The sequence below is a fragment of the Macadamia integrifolia genome, unplaced genomic scaffold (genome assembly GCF_013358625.1).
Source record: "Macadamia integrifolia cultivar HAES 741 unplaced genomic scaffold, SCU_Mint_v3 scaffold1080, whole genome shotgun sequence".
NCBI classification, from domain to species: Eukaryota; Viridiplantae; Streptophyta; class Magnoliopsida; order Proteales; family Proteaceae; genus Macadamia; species Macadamia integrifolia.
The window spans coordinates 124,272-145,824 of NW_024868078.1; the positions used below are offsets into that span (position 1 = coordinate 124,272).

The 21,553-nt window shown below is 37.5% G+C and overlaps 1 protein-coding gene across 2 annotated transcripts; it reads left to right on the forward strand.

Moving 5' to 3' along the window:
* The first annotated feature begins 1,176 nt into the window (after positions 1 to 1,176).
* On the forward strand, positions 1,177 to 12,346 carry LOC122062645 (pentatricopeptide repeat-containing protein At4g02820, mitochondrial). Of its 2 annotated transcripts, XM_042626294.1 has the most exons (3): positions 1,177 to 1,491; positions 4,215 to 4,527; positions 10,587 to 12,346. In XM_042626294.1, the coding sequence occupies exons 2-3, from the start codon at positions 4,246 to 4,248 to the stop codon at positions 11,841 to 11,843; spliced, it is 1,539 nt and encodes a 512-aa protein (XP_042482228.1). In that variant the 5' UTR covers positions 1,177 to 1,491; positions 4,215 to 4,245; the 3' UTR covers positions 11,844 to 12,346. The 2 variants fall into 2 exon arrangements, with proteins under 2 accessions (XP_042482228.1, XP_042482229.1); XM_042626295.1 differs by lacking the exon at positions 4,215 to 4,527 and having other exon boundaries at positions 1,178 to 1,491.
* Positions 12,347 to 21,553: the final 9,207 nt, after the last annotated feature.

Sequence of the window (21,553 nt, forward strand, 5' to 3'; positions counted from 1 at the left end):
ACCTGGGCAATTGACAGGTATTCAAGCAGTGATCCAATGGCTTTCAGTGCGGCACCTCTATTATGGTCGGTAGAAGTATAGTCATTGATCACCGCTTGAATACGTGTCGATCTAGGGGTGTCAATCAATCGGGTTGAATCGGTTTTGGTATAGGAATCCGTTAAGGAATTTCGATTTTCGGTCGGTTTCAATTTTAGTCTGGTTTGGTTACGGTTTATTCCGATTTTTCAATATTGGATTAATACCGGTTTAGATCATTTTATTATTGGGCTTGAACCATAATGAAAACTTACATTCATAGCCTATGGTGACAAGATTTGATAAAAAAAAAATAAAAAAAACTTTAAATTTATGATTAAATCATGATTTATCGTTGTAAGAGAAAGATAACTAATATTGAAACCAATGGATAACAAATTACTAAAAAGATAACTAATATTGAAATCACAAAATAAACTGTATTATCCAATCATTCATTTAACTATCGAACTAGTTTGTATAGTGAACAAAAAAATCAATGGAATCATTATTACAATTTACAAATCAATTTCTCAATTCATAACATAATATTCAATGATTTGTAACAATCCCCCTTACAATAAAAATTTTTCTCACTAATATTGTAAAAAATGGATGGTCAACTCATCAATCTATAATCTTATAATCATTTATTTTTTTATTAGTTTTATTTGGTTTGGTTATTGGTCGGTTTAGTTTGGATCGATTTTCAACTGGCCCCAATATACCTTAGTCCAAAACCAATCCAATAATGATTGATTTGATTCGGTTCATATTTTATCGATTGGTTTCAGTCGATTTTATCGATTTGGGCGAGGTTTTGACATCTAAGTCGCTATGGATTGACCTGGGCGATGACCGCTCAAGAGAGAAGCCGGATCACCCATATAGTGGAAAGGAATTAGATTAATTCTAGCACTCTTTCATGGTGACAATGTGTTTTAAAGTGTGACTCAATTATAAAGTATAACAGCTGCAAGAGAACATCCCATTTGAACTAATTGAATTTAAGATGGAAGCAGAAAAATATTGAGGTAATCCCACAACCGATATGGGTGATTCAATTGTCAAGTAAATCACAAGGGCCCACCCAATTTGAACCAGTCGGTTTCAAGATGGTAGCCTTGAACAGATCCCTTGCCTCGGATGCGGCTTGGTGTGAGGTCGGGGACTCGGGGCTTTTCATTTAGGGCAAAGATATCCGGTTGGAAGTTGGAACCGTAGACAGTGTGCTAAGACCATTGGGTTGGAACATTAGAAGAGATCCATGTCCGTTGGATTGGGATCTTTTTCTCTCCTTACATTTCACCAGAACACCTTAGATCTGTTTCTCGTTCACTCTCGCTCGCACACTCGCAAATTCGAAGTCTTCGCGGGTTTAAAACTTTATGAAGAGTAGTCACTGGTGCTGTTCTTCGTTTGAGCTTCACGTTGGATGCTTTCCATCTCGGTGAAACAAGATTTTCAGCACAGGTTTGGGCTTCTTCATTGATTAACAATCGTGGGAGGTTTCTCTTTTATTTCGATTATATAGAGGATATAAAATCATTTCCAGATTTGTGTCTTTCTCATCTTCTCTATTCTTCATCGCATTGCGTACTCAATTTCATGTTAATTGGTTTGGATAAAGGGTTTGACCTTTTACTGCCATTGGGTTCTCTTCCCTGTGGGTATTGTTGCATTATGATGATGAAGTTTGATTACAAAAAAATTCTTGAACTGTTCGATGAAATGCATGAGAGGAATTTATTTTGTAGGGTCATAATTTACGATTTGTCTAGAGCAGCATTGATGTTTGATAAGGGCATAGCCGCCTTCCATTACCCTTGTGAATTTTTTGAAGCGCAATAGTCTACAAGGGTGTACCCAGTACACGAGGCTCCTGCCACTGCGGTGTCTGGGGAGGGTCATAATGCATGCAGCCTTCACCCAGATTTGGGGAGAGGCTGTTTCCTGACTCGAACCAGTGATCACTTGGTCATAATGGAGCAACCTTACGGTTGCACAAATGTCCGAACCCTTTTTTGAGGCACAATAGTCTATCAAATACAAATATGCAAACAAAAGAATAGATGACAGGCTGGGAATGATCTATCATTGGGTTTCCCAAGGCACCTGTTATTGCTAAACTCAGATGTAGTCAATGGATCATAAAAAGTGTCAAGAGATGGGCTCCATCTTGTGAGGTCCTCTGTGTTCATTTGCTGAATGAAATTATTTTGTTGGTGGCTAATTAGGGCTCATTTCATGTTAGTTGAGTTGTTCTTAGAGTTCCATTTTATTTTCTGATTTCTACGTTCAAGCCATTTGATGCAGATCAGAGGTACGTACCTTTAGAAGTACCATCGCAGGAGCAATAACCCGGCCAAATAGTAGCCCATTGTTCTGATTTAGACCAGTTTCTTATTCAATTTGGACCAGGAATGTTCCATCTAGCTGTGGTTAGGAGTTCTATTGATTTCTCTTTCTTTATCTTATTTTTTATAATAGTTGGAATAGAATTTATTAGTTCCAGCTTAGTGGGGGGGTCTGATTTATCTTTATTTATTAGAATTTCAGTCCAATTAGGACTCTTCTAATTGTCTTACAGAGTTACAGAAGGAGGAGTTTCTGTTTTAATTTGGCTCTTATTTATGTGTCTAAGATCAGGTTAAACTCCAGTTTCTTAGAGTGTAACTTGTTTTGTATGGTTTCTATAAATAAAGTCATAGGGCTAAACATAGCCCACAGTTTTTATAGTTAAACAAAGCTTTTGCTTCTCAAGTTCTGTGGTAATTTAGAGCATACTTGCTGTGGTGATTCAGCAGGCTCTGTTGTGGTGATTCAACAGGTTGGTTGGGCAGGGCATATCCTCATTTCTCTCTATGTTGCTAAAACTCCGATCAGTACAGAAATTTTCAGGTTTCTGATTTGCTTATTTGAGCATCTATATTCTGCTGGAATGGTTGTTGATCATCAGTAGTCAGTACTTGATCATCCACTAACTCTTCAGCATGATCAGCACATTCTAACCATCAGATGCTTATGTTTTTGAGTTTCCTTGCTCAAGTAAAACTCTTCATTATCTCCCAATTCCACCATCAGAATTGGCTGAGATTTTAGTAGATTGTTCGTCTAGTTTTTTAAGCTTCAGCTTTTCACCTATTTCTGAGTTTGCTTGCTGAGATATAGTATGTCTCTTATTCTGAACCAGCAACTCTGTTGTGAATTCCTTGATTGAGTCGGATTTTATCAGACCTCAGAATCTGACCATCTAATCATCCTGAGAATTTTGATATCTTGTTATCCTATATTAAAATAGTATTCTATTTTTTCTCTTATGGAATTTCGAGCATACCTGAGTCTTTGATTCTGTGTAATTGGATTCTCTTTGAATCTACTATATTTTCCTTGTCTGCGATTCTGAACTGTTGCTGGTTTTCTGAAACTTAGTGTTAAGTGGATTTGAACCACATCACTGTTCCTGTATAAATTCCTGAGAATCATAAATCTAACTATTTAAAAACTAGGGTAGCAAGGACATGGACATTGGTATCACAGTCTGAAATGCCTGAATTTTGGAAGATAATATTTCCTTGTAAAAAGTTCGATGAAGTTGCCAATCGATAATAGAAGTTGCAATACCTGGCATTGCCTAGGTATCCATGCTCTTTCTTGGGTCCAAGGTGACTGCATGCCTTTTGACTCTTCACTACTTTACGTTGATTTATGTTTATTGTTTTGTTTTTAAATGAATATGCTTATATTATATCCTATTCTTTGTTTATTAAATGTTGGTTTTCTCATATTAGGCCATTATTAGCATAATTATATCATATTCCATTGATATAGCTTTTATGTTTCATATAAACATAATTATAAAAAAATATCATTGCTATATAGTTATATACTCACCTAGGGCACCTAGGTGATGCCTAGGCGGGTGCCCAGTCAACTTGACAACTATGATCCCGTGTTTCGAGTGCAGAGGGGAGATAGAGAACATTTTTTGTCCAAGTTACCAAATCTTCTAAATGGGTCCTGTATGTCTCTAAACCTTGGATAGCTCAATTAGTTTAAGAGTAAAATGTAAAGCTGCCACCAAGAGACTTCCTTGTGCCTCCCTGTTCAACTGTAGCTTCCTTGTTTCTTTATTTTTTAGTGCTAGTGTCTGTCCAGAGGTTTGAGAATGGGGTCAATATGCTCTTCTGTGACAGTTGAGGATTGCATCAGCTTGGAAGTCAGAAAATGTTGGGCCGTTGTGCACGGACAGCTTTCACAGCTGGGCGCATGTTTTCAGGGGATGCAGTGGTGGAAGCTGTATCAAATGGTGGCAACCATAGCACCAAAGCAAGCACTGGTGGACAGGACACGATAGGACGAAGGCTTCTTACTCTCATATACCCGAAACGCAGTGCAGTTGTCACCATCCAAAAATGGATTGAAGAAGGCAAATCTGTCCGCAAGTATGAGCTTAATCGTGTTGTTCGAGAGCTTCGAAAGCTTCGGCGTTACAAACATGCACTTGAGGTATCTCTACGCTTTTGCTTTGAATCTTGGTTTACGGATTTTGTCTGGCTGTTTATATATTGTTCATATTTTGGATAGATCTATGTATTGTTCCTTGTTAGCCTAAGTAATAGATTCTTAACAATACAGCTGGAGTTTCAGATTAAGGAATTTGGGTGATGGAAATTTAAATTTCACAGAAGTAGCAATGATTAAATGTGCATACCACTTATCATGTGGAGGGCTTTCAGGCTTGCACTGCTGGTGCAAATTTCATTTGGTCGAGCTTGGTTTCAGATTTGAACCCTGCTGAGAGGTGGGGGGACAACAGAAAAAGGAAAGAGAAGAAAGCTTGAACTGTATTCTGCTTTTATTTGTTATGAACCTAGAGGGAAGTTTGAAAATTGAAGTTTTATTTGGTATGATCTCTAGTTTAAAGTACCATGTTTTGGTGCTCCACTGTGAGGGTAGTAAATGAAAAAAAAAAAAAAACTATAGGAGTACAATGAAATCAGAAGGAACTTTTGGCTTTGGACAGTAAAGGATTAGTAGGAACATTCATAGATGGTATTAGTAGAGAAGTGAATGGAAGGTACATGGTGGATAAAAAAATGAATGAACCATAGAGTTGCAGGAGAAGAGTTAATTTAAATGGACTAACGTACATAGTGGATGTATCACCTCAAGGTAAATTTTTCTCTTGCTGTAGGGTTGCAAGTTTCCATCCCAAGATTATCTAGTCAATGTAATGTAGATACAGCTGCACTTGCATGGTTGGACTGGCATGATCGGCTTTGGAAGCCAAGAGCTAAGATGAACTGGTCCAGCCCAAGGTTTTGGTCCAACAAGGGTTGGAAATAATTAGTAGCTTATTTTGTCTTTTATTTCATGCCTTTTATTTTCCAGATTTGAATGTAGGAGTTAGGATTTCTTTCCTTTGCATTGGTTTCCTTTTATGGTTGTTTCCTACTTTAGGCTAGATACTATTTCAGTTGAGTTTCTAATTTCATGTCTTTACTTTTCTATGTATTGGCTTTAACTGATGGACAAGTTAGAGTGAATTAATTTGAATGAGAATTGGTATGATTTATGCACTATGTGAGTGTGTGATTCCCTATGTTCCCCCTTGCTACTCTGATCTTCCCTTTCTTCCCTAAGGCCCTCCATCAACTTGGTATCAGAGCCAAAGGATATCGTTCTCTCACTATTTCACTTTCTTTCCTAACCCATCTTTGTCTTCTTACCATCTCCCTCCTTCCATTGCTTGCTGCCAAACAACAGCAGCAGGGAAGCCAAAAAAAAAAAACTATCTCTGTTGCAAAACAGAGAAGTTGGAACCCTCACTTCTAGGGTTGAGTAACCAAAAAAAAAAAAAAGGTCTCTACTGCAAACAGAGAAGCCGAACCAGAACCTCAACCGACCTCTTCTTTTTTTCCTAAAATCTTAGTCGAAACACCTTCTAAAAAGAGAGAGAGAGAGAGAGAGCAGAGCAACAGAGAGAGAAGATAGAACCAGAAGTTCAGAGAAGGAAAAAGAAGAAGGAGAAGAGACGAGAGAGTGAAAGACAGAACCAGCAGAACAAAAAAGAAGAAGATAACATACCTGGTTTCGGACCTGCTGGTGAAGCCCCTTCTCCATTGCTAATCGCAGCAGCCCTTGGAACCACCACTGCTTGCCATTGCTAGAAGAAGAGCCCCTGGATATCATACTTCTTCCTCTCCTCAGCCCGCTCCATTGTTCCCTAAGTCGACAGCAACAGTACCTTCGTTGGTCTCCATCTCCACGGAGGAAGAACCCTTTTTCCGGTAACCTTATTCCCCTCCTACGACTCCTCTTTTGAGTATTTTTTTTGTTTTCCTATTCTGCCCCTCCAATCTTTTCTATTTCCTTTAATCCCATATCTAATTCTAATTCCCAAGTTATCCTTATATACGTTGCAATTGTGTTTCTAATCCAAACCCCTATATTACAGTTTTTCCATTCACTTAGAAATCTCTTTTAATTACCATTCTGCCATTCCTCTTTAAATTTTCATCTGTTTACTATTTTGCCGTTACCTTGTGAGTATTCTTTGTTTATCACCACCATGGTAGCCAATAGTGAAGTCATCTAGCAGTTGAACTCTAATAAAGGAGAAACTGATGTGAAAATTGATGCCTTCACTACTGCCGTCACTTCCCTTAAGACAATGATGGAATCTATGCAAGTTTCTATTAATCGATTGGTGGCTACAGATAGAGGAAATAGTCCCATTCAATCTGAGGATTCTTCCAACACCACTTCACGGGATCTGCCATTACCACTGCCACCAATACCACCAACGCCACCACATCATACACCCCCACCACCACCCCCACCACCTCCATCATCATATGGAATTGGTCGATATAATGATGGAGCGGAACGAGCAACAAAATTGGATGTCCTTGATTTTTATGGAGATAACAATCTAGAACTGTACCTTACCTGGATTCACAACTTAGAAACATTCTTCAGATGGTACGAGTTGATTGAGACACGAAAAATCCTATTTGCAGAGGCTAAACTGAAAGGCACGGCCCGAGTCTTGTGGGTCAAGCAATAGTAACAGAACGAACCCGAGGCATTGGTTTAATCACTACTTGGGCTGAAATGAATAAAGTTATGAACCGGAGATTTTTGCCTCCTAGTTACAAGCAACACATGCATCTCAGGTTTGCACAGTTGAAATAGGAAAATCTAATTGTTAAAGAATATGTTAGATTTTATTATCTTGCCACTCGTTCTGATTTTGAGTGGGATGAAGTATTCGTGGCACAATTCCGTAATGGTTTGCACCATCAACTTAGTGCTGCCCTTGCATCTAGTCGACTGCCTACAATAGAAGATGTCGTACAAGTAGCATATCAGGTTGAGGAAAGTCTGAAACGCCCATACAATCGGAGGCCATTTACAGATACTTTTCCTAGGGGTCGTAGTTCTATTCAGCAATAGTCATCTCCTCAGGAAACATCAATCAGCAAACCACAAGCTAGTGCTTCATCTATGGCGTCTTCACGACCTAGCCGGCCATATTTTCCACCTCGACGTGATTCAGAGATGTCATCTTCACGGCCTAATCATCTCTACTCCCCTCCTTGCCATGGTTCAGACAGACCTTATTCCCCACCTCGGCTTGGTTATGACAGGAACTCAATATTTCCGAAGGAGGCTTTTCAATGTTTCACATGCAAGGGGTATGGGCATTCGAGCTAATCAAGGTCCTAACCGGTTGTTAGCATACATTGACAAGTAGAATTTTATACTCTTATGTACCAGAAGAGCAATTGAAAACAGGAACAGTAAATCTGGAGGCTAAGTGTGATCGTGAGCCTAGTGAGATTAATGATGGTGAGCGTCAACCATTCTATGTTATCCGCCCTTTTTTGACTGCACAGAAGGTTCTTGAGGAGGACAATTGGTGCCGTAATAGTATCTTTCAGACCATGGTGTGATGGAATGATAACCTATGTAATATAGTGATTGACCCCGGGAGTTGCACCAATATTGTTGCTGAAGATGCTGTTTGCAAGCTGGGGCTGAAAATGGAGCCTTATTTGAACCCCTACAAGGTTGGGTGGGTGAACAACAATAATCTGAAAATCAATGAAAGGTGTTTGCTCACGTATTACATTGGTAGACTGATTAATCAGGTGTAATGTGATGTTCTTCATTTGAAAGTTTGTCACATTCTTTTGGGGCTCCTATGGTTGTTCGACAAGAAAGCCAAGCATTGTGGATATGAGAAATCATGAGTATAGTGGACTTGAGATGAAGTTTCTTCCGGCAAAGGATCTTCCCCTTCTCAAACTCAAGAGGACATCTGGTACTTTTCTCCTCAAGCGCATCGACTCTGACGGCATTCTTGGACCTTATCCAAACTCGACGGAGTCGAGTTCTTTTCAGAGGAGGATAGTTGATGCAAATACAATTGCACTTGCATGGTTGGACCATCATGACCGGTTTTGGAAGCCCAGAGCTAAGATGAACCGGTCTAGCCCAAGGTTTTGGTCCAACAAGCATAGTTGTCATGGCGTCATGACGACCTAAGGCGGTGGAGTGGGGTGGCTAATCGATTTGGTGGTGAATCGCCCACTATGGAGTTGCCATGGTGATCAAATCGCTCGTGTTATTTTTTATTTTTCCTCTGGAATTTGGCACATGGTCTTCCATACCATTCCTTATATATCCAGTGGTGTGAATTGCCACATCCCCCTTATACACTGCACAACTGGTGGACCATCAAGGAGAAGGCTTCATTGGTGGGCCGTACAAAAAACCTTTTGCCAAAGAATATTGATGATAATTCATTTTCCCTAATTTTTAAGTCTTTGTTGCTTTAATCTAATATGGAACTTCATGCACCTTAAAGTTTACAGAAAAAGAGGAGGTTCCTTTTCTTTTTCAAGGTAAATGTTCTCACACTCATTATTATATCACCTCATTGATTATCAAATCAATTATGGTTCTTTTTGGCGCCAAAAATGGAACTGGAATTTTAATGGCCCTGATATTTTTAGGGCTATTGTTCTCTAGTTCTCTTGAATTCACAGAGTGAGAGAATAGAATCTGCGTAGAAGATAGTGAGCAAGTGTGTTTGAATGTTCTCCAGTTTTGTAACCCTTGAATTGAGGAGAGAAAACATCTCTAACAGATCCACAAGAAACTCTTGAGCGGTTAGCAAGAGGAAAAGTGTTCTTTAAAAAGGTTAAACTGTATGCAATGAAACAATGAGTGATGAGAGGTGTAACATAGAGGGGTGTTTCAATAATGAAAAGTTGTTAAAACACTTTTCTTGTACTTCACATTTCCAATTTGTTAGACTCTAAGGATCATCATTATCATCTCTATTATCTTTATATGTGTAATATGTGTTATTATTGCCTCTAATCAACTGGAAATTTCTTTGCACTAGCTCCAAATGTGCATGATGAATAAATAGGCTTGACAATAAGGTCCAGCACTGGTTGCCTTCGGAACTTTGTCGATTTGAAAAATTCATTACTAACTTGGGGAAAACTTCATTTGTTGGACATACCTTGGTTCCATGGCGAGCCTGTGGCACAATGGTTAAATTGCACTATTGCAACATGTTGGTCACAGGTTCAAAACCTGGAAACAGCCTCTTCTGCGAAGCAGGGGGTGAGGCTGCGTACAACTTGCCCCTCCCAGACCTCGCAGTAGTGGGAGCCTCATGCTCTGGGTTGCTCTTCTTGTTGTTGTTTGCCTGAGTTCCATGCGAAGTTATGATAGTGATATCAGGTTATGGAATTCTACTAATCAAGAGGGAAAAATGTATGGTAAGGATCCTTTCTGATAAGTAAGACAAATCAAAATTCAGAAGCACGTGTACTAAAGATGGTTCTTCTTAAGAGTTGAAATTACATTCTCTTTGTGCATTGGTCATTTAGATAATTTTCCATGAAGAACTATATGGTCATTCTTTTTCTTAATTTGTGCTGTTGCAAGACGGGGTTCTAAAATATGCTGAACCCTTTGGACAAAGGAGGGCCCCAACACTACCACAACACTACAAAAGTTTGTCATGAGGTATATGATCAATACAATTTTGTCTTTGGAATTGGTATTAAATTCAGGTATTGTCATAGCCTTCTAAAGCGACAATTACATACATGAAAAATATTTCCTGACTTTTTAGTTATACAAGTCCATATGACCATTTGTTCTGATGTTTCAAGACTTCAAGCAACAAAAACTTTTTCTTAGTTCTGCTGTTTTGTCCATCCTGGAATTGATTCTAGATTGTTCAGTTGTTGTCAACTTCATAATTTCTATTACTGTCAACAAATTTTGTCCAATATATCACCATGTTGATTCCAGAATTTTAAAACGTCACAATGTTTTTTTAATTCAGCTTAATGCTTGTTTTTGCTCTTTAAGGATTTTTAGGATAGGTAACTGGTGTATTTTTTATATATTTTTTGGGTTATGACCTGACAAGCTGGTAGCCATTGGAATATTGTCTAGCATTTGAATTTTGAGTTTGTTGAGCTAGACATTCTTGACTTCAAATTTTCAACTCCTGTTGCTTCTTTACATAGGTATGTGAATGGATGACTGTTCGACGAGACATGAAACTTTTACCGGGGGACTATGCCATCCATTTGGACTTAGTTGCAAAAGTCCGTGGCTTGGCTAGTGCAGAAAAATTCTTTGAAGATCTTCCTGAGAAAATGAAGGGACAACCTACCTGTAGTGCTCTTCTTCACACCTATGTGCAGAACAAGTTGGCCGCCAAGGCTGAAGCTATGATGGAGAAAATGTCAGAATGTGGATTTCTGAAAAATTGTCTTCCTTATAACCACATGCTATCCTTACATATCTCAAATGGAGAGTTGGAGAAGGCTCTGGCAATGATTCAGGAGTTAAAGAAGAACACATCCCCGGATGTGGTAACGTACAATCTTTGGTTAAATATATGTGCTTTGCAGAATGATGTCAAGGGTGCAGAGCAGGTCTTCCTTGAGCTGAAGATGTCAAAAGTATTGGGAGACTGGGTTACATGCAGCGTGTTGGCCAGCTTGTACATAAAAAATGGTCTCCTTGAGAAGGCAACACATACCTTGAAAGAGATGGAGAAAAGGGTTTCTCGAAAAGATCGTGCTGCTTATTCATCCCTTATTAGTTTGCATGCAAGCAAGGGTGATAAGGATGAGGTCTACCGAATATGGAAGAAGCTTAAGTCAACCTTTCATAAGATGAATGATGCTGAGTATATCTGTATGATAGCGTCATTGTTGAAACTTGGAGAATTTGAGGAAGCTGAGAATATTTATACGGAGTGGGAGTCTGTTTCTGGGACTGGAGACTCTAGGATTCCTAATTTGCTCCTTGCAGCTTACATTAACAATGATCAGATAGAGAAGGCAGAGAGTTTTTACAACCGTGTGGTGGAAAAAGGCATTGCACCTTCTTACAATACTTATGAACTTCTCACATGGGGTTACTTGGGTAAGGAGAATATGGACAAAGTCCTAGACAACTTTGAGAAAGCCGTCAAGAGTGTGAAGAAATGGAATCCTGATGATAGAATGGTCCGCGAAATATTCAGTAACCTTGAGAAGGAAGGGAATGTTGATGGTGCAGAGCAGTTCTTGGTTATTCTTCGAAAAGCAGGCCATGTGACAACACAGATCTATAATTCACTGCTGCGGACATTTATGAATGCTGGGAAGATGCCTCTTATTGTTGCTGAACGCATGGATAAGGATAACGTTCAGTTGGATGAAGAGACACACCAGCTTATTAAATCAACAAGCAAACTTTGTGTAGGTGAAATTTCTGGAATCTTTTCTTGATAGATGCAAAACCATTGAATGCACCTTAGGGAAGGATATGGTGCCAGATTAGAGGATTTAACAGAACAAGGGGTTAACTAAAAATCACCTTGCTGAAAGTGTTGAAAAGAGAAATGAATAGCGAAACAGGATTTCGATACTTTAACAACTGTTTGGAAGGACTACACTTTGTGTATATATGATGGTTGTCACATCGTGTAGGTGACCCAAGGCGTTGAAGCTCTGAGGGGGGTGGGGCTGGATGCAAGGCGACGCCAACAAGGCAACGCCAACAAGGCAACCACAGTGACCAATGCGTCTGTCTTTTTGAAGTTCACACTTTGACAACAATGGTATATATATGGATATCATAGTGCTTTACTTTTAATTGCACGAGTTTTATTAGGATCCCTAGTGGTGAACCAAAGTAGGTTGGGTTGTTATCCTTTTGTTATCTTCTGTGTACTTTAACTGCTGTAGAGTAATGAGAATGCGAAAAGTTTAGTTTTCTCCTCTGAACAAAATTACTAGTCGTATCTCTTCCTTTAGTCCATTAATTTCTCATCTTTAAGGCCTAATTTTTATTTCTTTTCTGTATTATACTCTATATAGGTACTATGTTGGATTATTGAGCTAGTCCAGAGCATAGTTAGTAAGTTCGGGAAAGGCAATAATACGGAAACAGATACATACGGTAATTAAATGGGTCATATGGCAATAACATGTTTAAAAAATCGGTACAATAAAACGTGCACGACAATGATACGATACGTTTTTAATACTTGTTTCTTGCGATTGCTTAAATCTAGGAGCAAAAATACAGGCTTATTTTGGTATTATCTTACAAACAAGAAAATTCACAACAACCCTTACTGATGCAAATCCGGATTCTAAAATCAGAATCAGATCGCGTATAGGCCCATTCAGATATTCAATATTTCAATCATAATAACCAGCAATTTCATAATTAAGGTAAGATTTAAAGTTGGTGGCAAAATTGTAATTTAAGTAGACTTAGTAGGCTAATGGATAGAAACAAGAGGGTGGACAGATAAGGTATTTGATTAAGAAATTTAGAACAAGCTTGAAATGGAATTAAATAAATGATATAAGGTAATAAAGGAGAGAGGGAGGGGCAATATAGAAAGAGAGATTGTAATTAATAAAATAAGAAATTGTTAGAATTTATATTTATTTTATTATAATTAAGTTTCAAAATGAGGTTTTTCTTTTATGTGTTTTATGACTTGTAATGGTGTGGGACCCTTAGGATCAAGATAGTGGAAAATGGTCAATAACACCCTATGGGTGCCCTAAATTTCATTCATGACCATTACCATGAGTGGAGAGGTGGGCAAAAAGAATTGATTGGGATTAATTTCATTTATGAAATTAATTCTTAATTCATGCCATAGGTTATTGCCAAATGAAGGTAAATAATCAATATCATTATGTGGGTGCCCTAAAGTCCATTCATGGTCACTACCATGAGTAGGGAGATGTCCTAGAAAATTGTCAATAATACCCTATGAGAGCTCTAAATTTCATTCATGGCCATTACCATGAGTGGGGAGGTGGGCTAAGGAATTGATTGAGACTAGTTCAATTTATTGAATTAATTCCCAATTCATGTCCATATGACATTATTCTTCAATTAACTTGCCATTAGTTGGAGGTTACTCTTGAGGAATCCAAGAGGGTGCAAGGGTTGGTTTTGGGTCTATATAAATCCAACCAAATACCTTGTAGAGACACACATTCACACATTGACACTCAATCTATTTCTACTCTTTGCAACCATATAAGTCTTTCTCTTTCTTCTATTTTCTCTAAATCTTGTGTAAGGTTAGAGGGGGGCTGCTGTACTGTAGCTTTTTGCTCCTAAAAGGGACTAGAAGAACTGTCTCATCTTCTAGTGGAATGTTGTTTTATCTTGGAGGTAGAAATGCATAACAACTCTTGGCAGTAGAGGGCATCAATTACTTTAAAGGCAGCATTACAAGTGTCAACATCAATTCTGATCGAAGCTTCTTCAGTTGCTGTGGTGGTGATTCAACATCTATTTGAAGTTTATCCCTGTCTTATTTCAGCCAAGGATCAATACTACAACATCATAGTAATTTCTACTGCAAAAGGTTTGTATTATAATTTATTTTATTTTGTAAGAAATTGTAATACAATTACCCAACAAGTTTAAGGTAATTGATATTTGTAAGATTCCATGGCTGATCTTGGAGATGCAAGCCTCAATAGAGGTGATGACTCCAACAAAATGATGGTCCTTCAATCACTATCATAGGTGATGTTTCGAACAACAATGCCGTAGATGGAACTACCAATGGAGGAGATCCCTCAAACATCAATGTTGAAGGTACAATCAACAACCAAGGAGGCGGGGTTCATGTTAGCCACAATGGTAAGGGGGTTCTTCATTTATCCACCATTGATTCAATTCCGACCAATGTTATCCCGTTGGTAACTGATCTTATCCCAGTTTTTGGGTAAGATGAGGATTGTTACTGAATTTGACAAAATTGAGCAGTTTGGAGGTCAAAACTTCAAACGGTGGAGGCAAATGATGTTGTTTGCATTAGCCCAAATTGGGGTGGTATTTATCTTGACTGAAACCATGCCAAAAAAAAGCAATGATCCTGTAAAGGAGGGCAAAAGGGTGGCTTGGATTCAAGTGGATTACCAATGCAAAAATCGGATCTTGAATGCATTATCCAATGACCTATACCATGTGTATGGTTAATTAGAGTATGCATATTCGATTTGGAATGCTTTGGTAAATAAGTACTTTCTTGAGGATGCTGGCTCAAAGAAATACTTGGTGGCTAACTTTCCAAGTTTTACTATGAAAGATAGTGACACCATTTCAAACCAAATTGATCAATTTCAAATCTTGGTTGGAAAGCTAGCAAAGGAAAAAATGGTTCTATCAGAAGAATTTGTGACCGGTATTTTAATTGAAAAGCTTCCATCTTCTTGGGATGCTTTCAAGTTATCAATGAAACACAAGAAGACGAAGTTGACTTTAGACCAGTTGGTTGTAAGGATCAAAATTGAGGAAAAGAACCGGAACAAAGACAAGGGTGAAAAAGACCTTAGGGAGAAATGCTTAAAAGCGAACTTGATAGAAACCAACAAACATGACAAGAAAAGGAAGAACCATCAATACAATGATGAGCCTTCTTTTAAGAAGAAGAAAGTCACTTGTTATGTGTGCGGTAAGCCAGGGCACTTAAAGAAAGATTGCCGATTCAAGAAGAAAAAATCTGAAAATGTGAACCTAGTTGAAGACAACATCTTTGTAGCTATGGTCACAGAAGCAAATTTGGTTGAAAAATCAAAGGATTGGGTATTGGATACTAGTGCTACAAGACATATTTGTGGTGATCTGAAGATGTTCTCTTCTTATTCCATGAGTATGGGAGACGAAATGGTATTCATGAAAAATTTCCAAAGTGCCCCTATTATGGGGAAAAGAAAGGAAGTGTTAAAGCTCACTTTAGGGAAGACTATGGCTCTCACCAATGTCCTCCATGTGTCGGACATTAGGCGTAATTTAATTTCAGTTCCTTTATTTAATAAAGTAGGAATAAAATTAGTTTTTTAGAGTAATAAGGCGGTTATCACTAGGAACAATGTATTTGTGGGAAGAGATACTTTAGTGAGGCGTTATTTGTACTAAGCGTTGAAAATATTGTAATTGAGAAAGCTAGTACTTCTTCTGCTTACATTATTGTCCCTACTAATTCTTTTGATTTGTGGCATGGTAGGTTGGGTCATAGTAGTGTGAAGTATATCGCCAAACTATGCAAGTTAGACATGATCACCAATAAGGTGGAACCTCCTGTGAATAAGTGTACAACTTGTGTAGAGGCAAAGTTAACCAAAAAACCTCATAAAACTGTAAATAGAAAGAGTGATCTCTTGGAATTGATCCAGAGTGACTTGAGTGACTATAAGTTATATGAGTCTAGGGGAGGAAACAACTATGTCATAACCTTCGTAGATGACCACTCTAGGTATACCATGATTTATTTACTTAAATCAAAAGATGAGGCCGGAAAGCCATTTATATTTTACAAAACGGAAGTTGAAAATCAACTTGACAAGAAGGTTAAAAGATTTAAAACCGATAGAGGGACTGAGTATTTTAACATTGAAAAGTTTTGTGAGGAAAATGGAATTATTTATGAGACAACCGCTCCATACCAACCAGAATCCAATGGGGTTGCCAAAAGGAAAAATAGATCTCTAAAAGAGATGATGAACTCTATGTTATTGAGTTCAAATGTACCACTTAATATGTGGGGGGAAGCTATGCTAACGGCATGTATCTATCAAATAGAATACCACATAACAAGACTGATATGATTCCATTTGAGAAATGGTTTGAAAGAAAACCAAGTCTAAAACACTTACGAATTTGGGGCTGTTTGGCTAAGGTATTATTACAGGATACCAAAAAAAGAAAATTAGGGCAAAAAACATGTGATTGTGTGTTTTTGGGATATGCCACAAATAGTACTGCATACCTGTTCATGGTGATTAATGCCATGGATGATGTTATTGAAACAAATAGCATTATAGAATCAAGAGATGTTGAGTTCTTTAAAAACATATTTTCCTTTAAGTCTTACTTATCTACAAGTAAGAATAGTCAATTAACTTATGGGAAAATAGAGCCAAATGAAAGGGTTACCAATCAAGAATTGGATAATGGTGATGGAAGTCAACTAAGGATGAGCAAATGACTTAAAAGACCCAAATATTCGAATGATGAGTGGCTTGTCTATCTAGTAAACAAAGATACTCTTACATAAAAAGAGGCTATTACATCATCAGATGCCGTCTTTTAGAAGGAGGCAATCAAGAGTGAACTAGATTCAATCTGGGAGTATAATACTTGAGAATTGGTAAATTTACCAATTGGTTCCAAAACTTTGGAAACCAAGTAGATATTTCGAAAGAAACTAAAAAGTGATGAGTCACTTGATCGTTTAAAGGCTAGACTTGTAGTTAAGGGGTTTAGGCAAAAGCCTGACATTGATTACTTTAACACATTTGCCCCAGTCTCTAGAATTGCCACAGTAAGGGTTATGTTAGCATTGGCATCAATACATAACCTGGTCATCCATCAAATGGATGTGAAAACGGTATTTCTAAATGGGGACTTAGAGGAGGAAATTTACATAAAGCAACCAGAAAGTTGTGTTGTAAATGGACAAGAGCAAAAAGTTTGTAAGCTTCAGAAATCTTTATATGGATTGAAGTAGGCGCCAAAACAATGCATGAAAAATTAGGCAAAGTTCTAATTTCAAATGGTTTCGTTGTGAACGACGCTGAAAGGTGCTTATATAACAGGTTTCATGGTGGTAAGGGCATATTCATACTACTATATGTAAATGATATGCTGATAATAGGAACAAACTTGGAAATAGTGAATCAAGCTAAGAAGCTTTTGAAGTCTAGTTTTGACACAAAGGACTTAAGAAAGGTTGATATGATCTTTGGGATCAAGATCATCAAACAAGAGAATAATATTTCACTATCCCAAGCCCATTATGTAGAAAATATACTTAAAAAGTATGGGTACCATGAAGTTTCAGCGGTTAAAACACATTTTGAAATGAAATGTCATTTGAAAAGAAACTTGGATGAACCGGTGAATAAAAAAAGATATGCTCAAATTATTGGTTCAGTCACATATCTAATGAATTGTACGCATCTTGATATTGTCCTTGCGGTAGGAAAGTTGAGTCAACATACTCACAATCCAAGTAATGAGCATTGGAGTACGGTTGATAGGTTGTTGAGGTACCTAAAAGGCACTATAAACTATAATTTATAGTATGGTGGGAAACCAGTGGTGTTGGAAGGATACTGTGATGCAAATTAGATCTCGAATACAAACGAGTCCTTAGCTACTAGTGGGTATGTATTTACACTAGCAGGTGGTGCCATCTCATGAAAGTCCACAAAGCAATCTTATGGGATAAGCTTTACTATGAAAGTTGAGTTCTTAGCCTTAGAAAAGGCGGGAACAGAAGCCGAACGACTAAGAAACTTAATGGCAGATATTCCATTGTGGCAAAAATTGATGCCATCGATATCACTACATTGTGATAATCAAGCGGCTATACCTCTAGCCAAGAACCAGATATACAATGGTAAAAGAAGGGATATACGCCTAAGACACAATCTTGTGAGATAGTACATAGATGAATAAATGATAGCTATCGATTATGTGAAGTCAGAAAGTAACCAAGCTGACATGTTCACAAAGCCTATGTTTGTCAAGAACTTATGTAGTGCATCTACAGGAATGGGATTGATGTCTAATCCTTAGGTCATGTGATGGACACCCTACCTATGTGAAGAGGCTTAATGCCTGAATTAGGTTCAAGGGGTACAAACGAAGTCATGGGTGACCAGCTCAGTACTACTACTTATTTAAGTATTCATTTTAAAATGTAGATGGTGATAGTAGTACCACCACAAGGAGAAAAGTTGAGCGGTAGAGCTCTTAATTAGTCTAATCTTAGGAAATGTGGGGGTGTGTTAATTGTGGTGCACATCGGGGACTAACCTAAGTGGGTGTAGGGGGTGTGGCCGCCGCCAATGAGAACTTATAGGTAAGTTCTCTAAACATTCATGAGTCGAAGATAAGGGACATGGCCGGTTCAAAAGTCCAAAGTGATTATATAATGGGTAGCTCAAAAAGTCGACTTATGGGATGTGATTGATGGATCGGTCAGCTACACTAATAAGGAAATGTTCAAGGAGTCTGACTCTATCCATACTCTATAGCGTGACTCATTAGACCTAGTGTAGGTTCAAGTCCGAAAGACACCTACAACGATGCGTCTTATAGTATCTAATACAATCACAGCAGTTGTGTCCTTCGTGTCTTTTGAAACTTGTAGGGGATTGTTAGAATTTATATTTGTTTTATTATAATTTATTATAATTAAGTTTCAAAATGAGGTTTTTCTTTTATGTGTTTTATAACTTGTAATGGTGTGGGACCCTTAGGGTTAAGGTAGTGGAAAATAGTCAATAACACCCTATGGGTGCTCTAAATTCTATTCATGACCATTACCATGAGTGGAGAGGTGGACAAAGAGAATTGATTGAGATTAATTTCATTTATAAAATTAATTCTTAATTCATGCCATAGGTTATTGCCAAATGGAGGTAAATAGTTAATATCATTATATGGGTACCCTAAAGTCCATTCATGGTCACTACCATGAGTGGGGAGGTGTGCTAAAAAATTGTTAATAACACCCTATGAGAGCTCTAAATTTCATTCATGGCCATTACCATGAGTGGGGAGGTGGGTTAAGGAATTGATTGAGATTAATTCAATTTATTAAATTAATTCCCAGTTCATGTCCATATGACATTATTCTTCAATTAACTTGCCATTAGTTGGAGGTTACTCTTGAGGAATCCAAGAGGGTGCAAGGGTTGGTTTTGGGTCTATATAAACCCAACCAAATACCTTACAGAGACACATTCACACATTAACACTCAATCTATTTCTACTCTTTGCAACCATACAAGTCTTTCTCTTTTTTCTATTTTCTCTAAGTCTTGTGTAAGGTTAGAGGGGGGTTGCTGTAATGTAGCTTTTTGCTCCTAAAAGGGACTAGAAGAACTGTCTCATCATCTAGTAGAATGTTGTATTATCTTGGAGGTAGAGATGCAGAACAACTCTTGGCAGTAGAAGGCATCAATTACTTTAAAGGCAGCACTACAAGTGTCAACATCAATTCTGATAGAAGCTTCTTCAGTTGCTGTGGTGGTGATTCAACATCTATTTAAAGTTTATCCCTGTCTCATTTCAGCCAAGTTTCAATACTACATCATAGTAATTTCTACTGCAAAAGGTTTGTATTGTAGTTTGTTTTATTTTGTAAGAAATTGTAATACAATTACCCAACAAAAATGGAGAAGCATGCCATTCACTTTTTTCTCAAAATCGAAAAATAAATGAAAAGGGAGAAATGTCGTTTTAACTTTTGTGATTGAGTTTTTCTTTTTTCCCCAAACAAAACGTTTTAATAAGTATAAAACATAATATATGCATTTTATTCGCGCATAATATGGGTATCTATAGAATATGCATATAATATAAATATTTTAAAATTGATAAGCCAAATTGTGATTTTTTGGTTAAAAAGTTTAGATACGATAAAAATACACATATTATACGTGAATTTACTATGGTCCAGAGTTCAGACCCATCGGTTTTGGCCTACCTCTTTTTTCTGATAAGTATGATTCTCTTTTTTTTTTTTTGGTAACAATGATAAGTATGATTCATTGAGGTTATGTTCGGTCGTCAAGAAATGAATAATAAAAAAAATTGAATAGACACATAAAACTTGGGGTGTCAATCGATTAGGCCTAATCGGGCTTGACCACTTGGAAGCCTTGCACTGTGAGCGTCTGTTTAAGTAAGTGGGCCTAGCTTTGGGGGGCATGGTATGATTTATAATCGGGCTAGTCGGTGTTAGGCTTTAATCGGGCTTCCTTAAATATGTCTTAATTTGGTCTTAACCGGGCTACGAACTTATTTAAGTCTAAACGGACTCTAAACGGGCTTTAAATGTGCCTACCCTAAGATTATTTTCTTAAGTGGGTTGAAGGTCCAGAAACATTTGATGCAAATCTTTAATAAATAAGAGAAGTGATATGAGATTATGGTTGTTCTTTTAAAAGAAAAAAAAAAAAAAAGATTATGACCATTACAATTTACAAAACAAAGGTTAATTAAATCAAATCCTATTACAAGGCAAATGGTAAGAAAATTTAATTAGTTTCTTACTAGTAGTGGCAAAATCAAAATTTTATGTAGTATTAAAAGGGTCGGGCTAGGTCGGGCTACACTGTGTCGGTCCAAATTGGGTTTATAAATGTGTCGGTTCAGTTGGGCATCTGACGGGCTAGCCACCTGCACTGTGAACATCCATTGAGCCCGACACGTTTATTAAAAAGGTTGGTCCAAGTCGGACCATAAACGTGTCGGGCTCAATCAGGCCTACTGGTGCGGGTTCACAATTGACACCCCTACATAAAACAATCATTGCAATCGTCATTATTGATCATTGCCAATATTGATGTATTTTTCTGGTGGAAACGTCAATATTGATATCTATCTTTGTCACAAAAAAATAAAAAAGCCAATATTGATATTCAAATCCATACATATTAAGTCTAAGGGTGTCAATATATAACCGAAACCGTTTACTGGAATCGAAACTGACTGGTTATAACCGAATCGAACCACACCATAGTAAATTGATCCGATTTTGGTTTTATAGACCATAATTCCAATTCAAAACCGAACCGAACCGAAAAACCAATGGTTAACCGGTACCTAGTATCAAAGACTTAAAGTGTTTTGAATTTCAATGGATTTTTATGAAAAAAGGGGAAAAAAAAAAGCAAAATACTAACCAAGAAGAAAGCTTTACTTTCACACAACGACACTTGTTGATTTTCTAGTTTCTAATATCATAGTTGATTAGTTATAAATGTGTAGTGTTTTATATAGAAAGTTTATTGTCCTTAGCAAAATAAATATATATTGTCTTAACTCTTTAGGAAGTTTAATATATGTAGGATTCACTCTAGTTGTTGGATGCAAACCATTTCCAAAAACAACACTATTAATCCCATGTAAACGGAGTGTGAACCAAATAACAAAAATC

Coding starts and splice junctions, on each gene's coding strand:
- LOC122062645 (XM_042626294.1), top strand. CDS start 4,246: ATGTTGGGCCGTTGTGCACGGACAGCTTTCACAGCTGGGCGCATGTTT. Junction 4,528..10,586: donor GTTACAAACATGCACTTGAG/GTATCTCTACGC, acceptor TTCTTTACATAG/GTATGTGAATGGATGACTGT.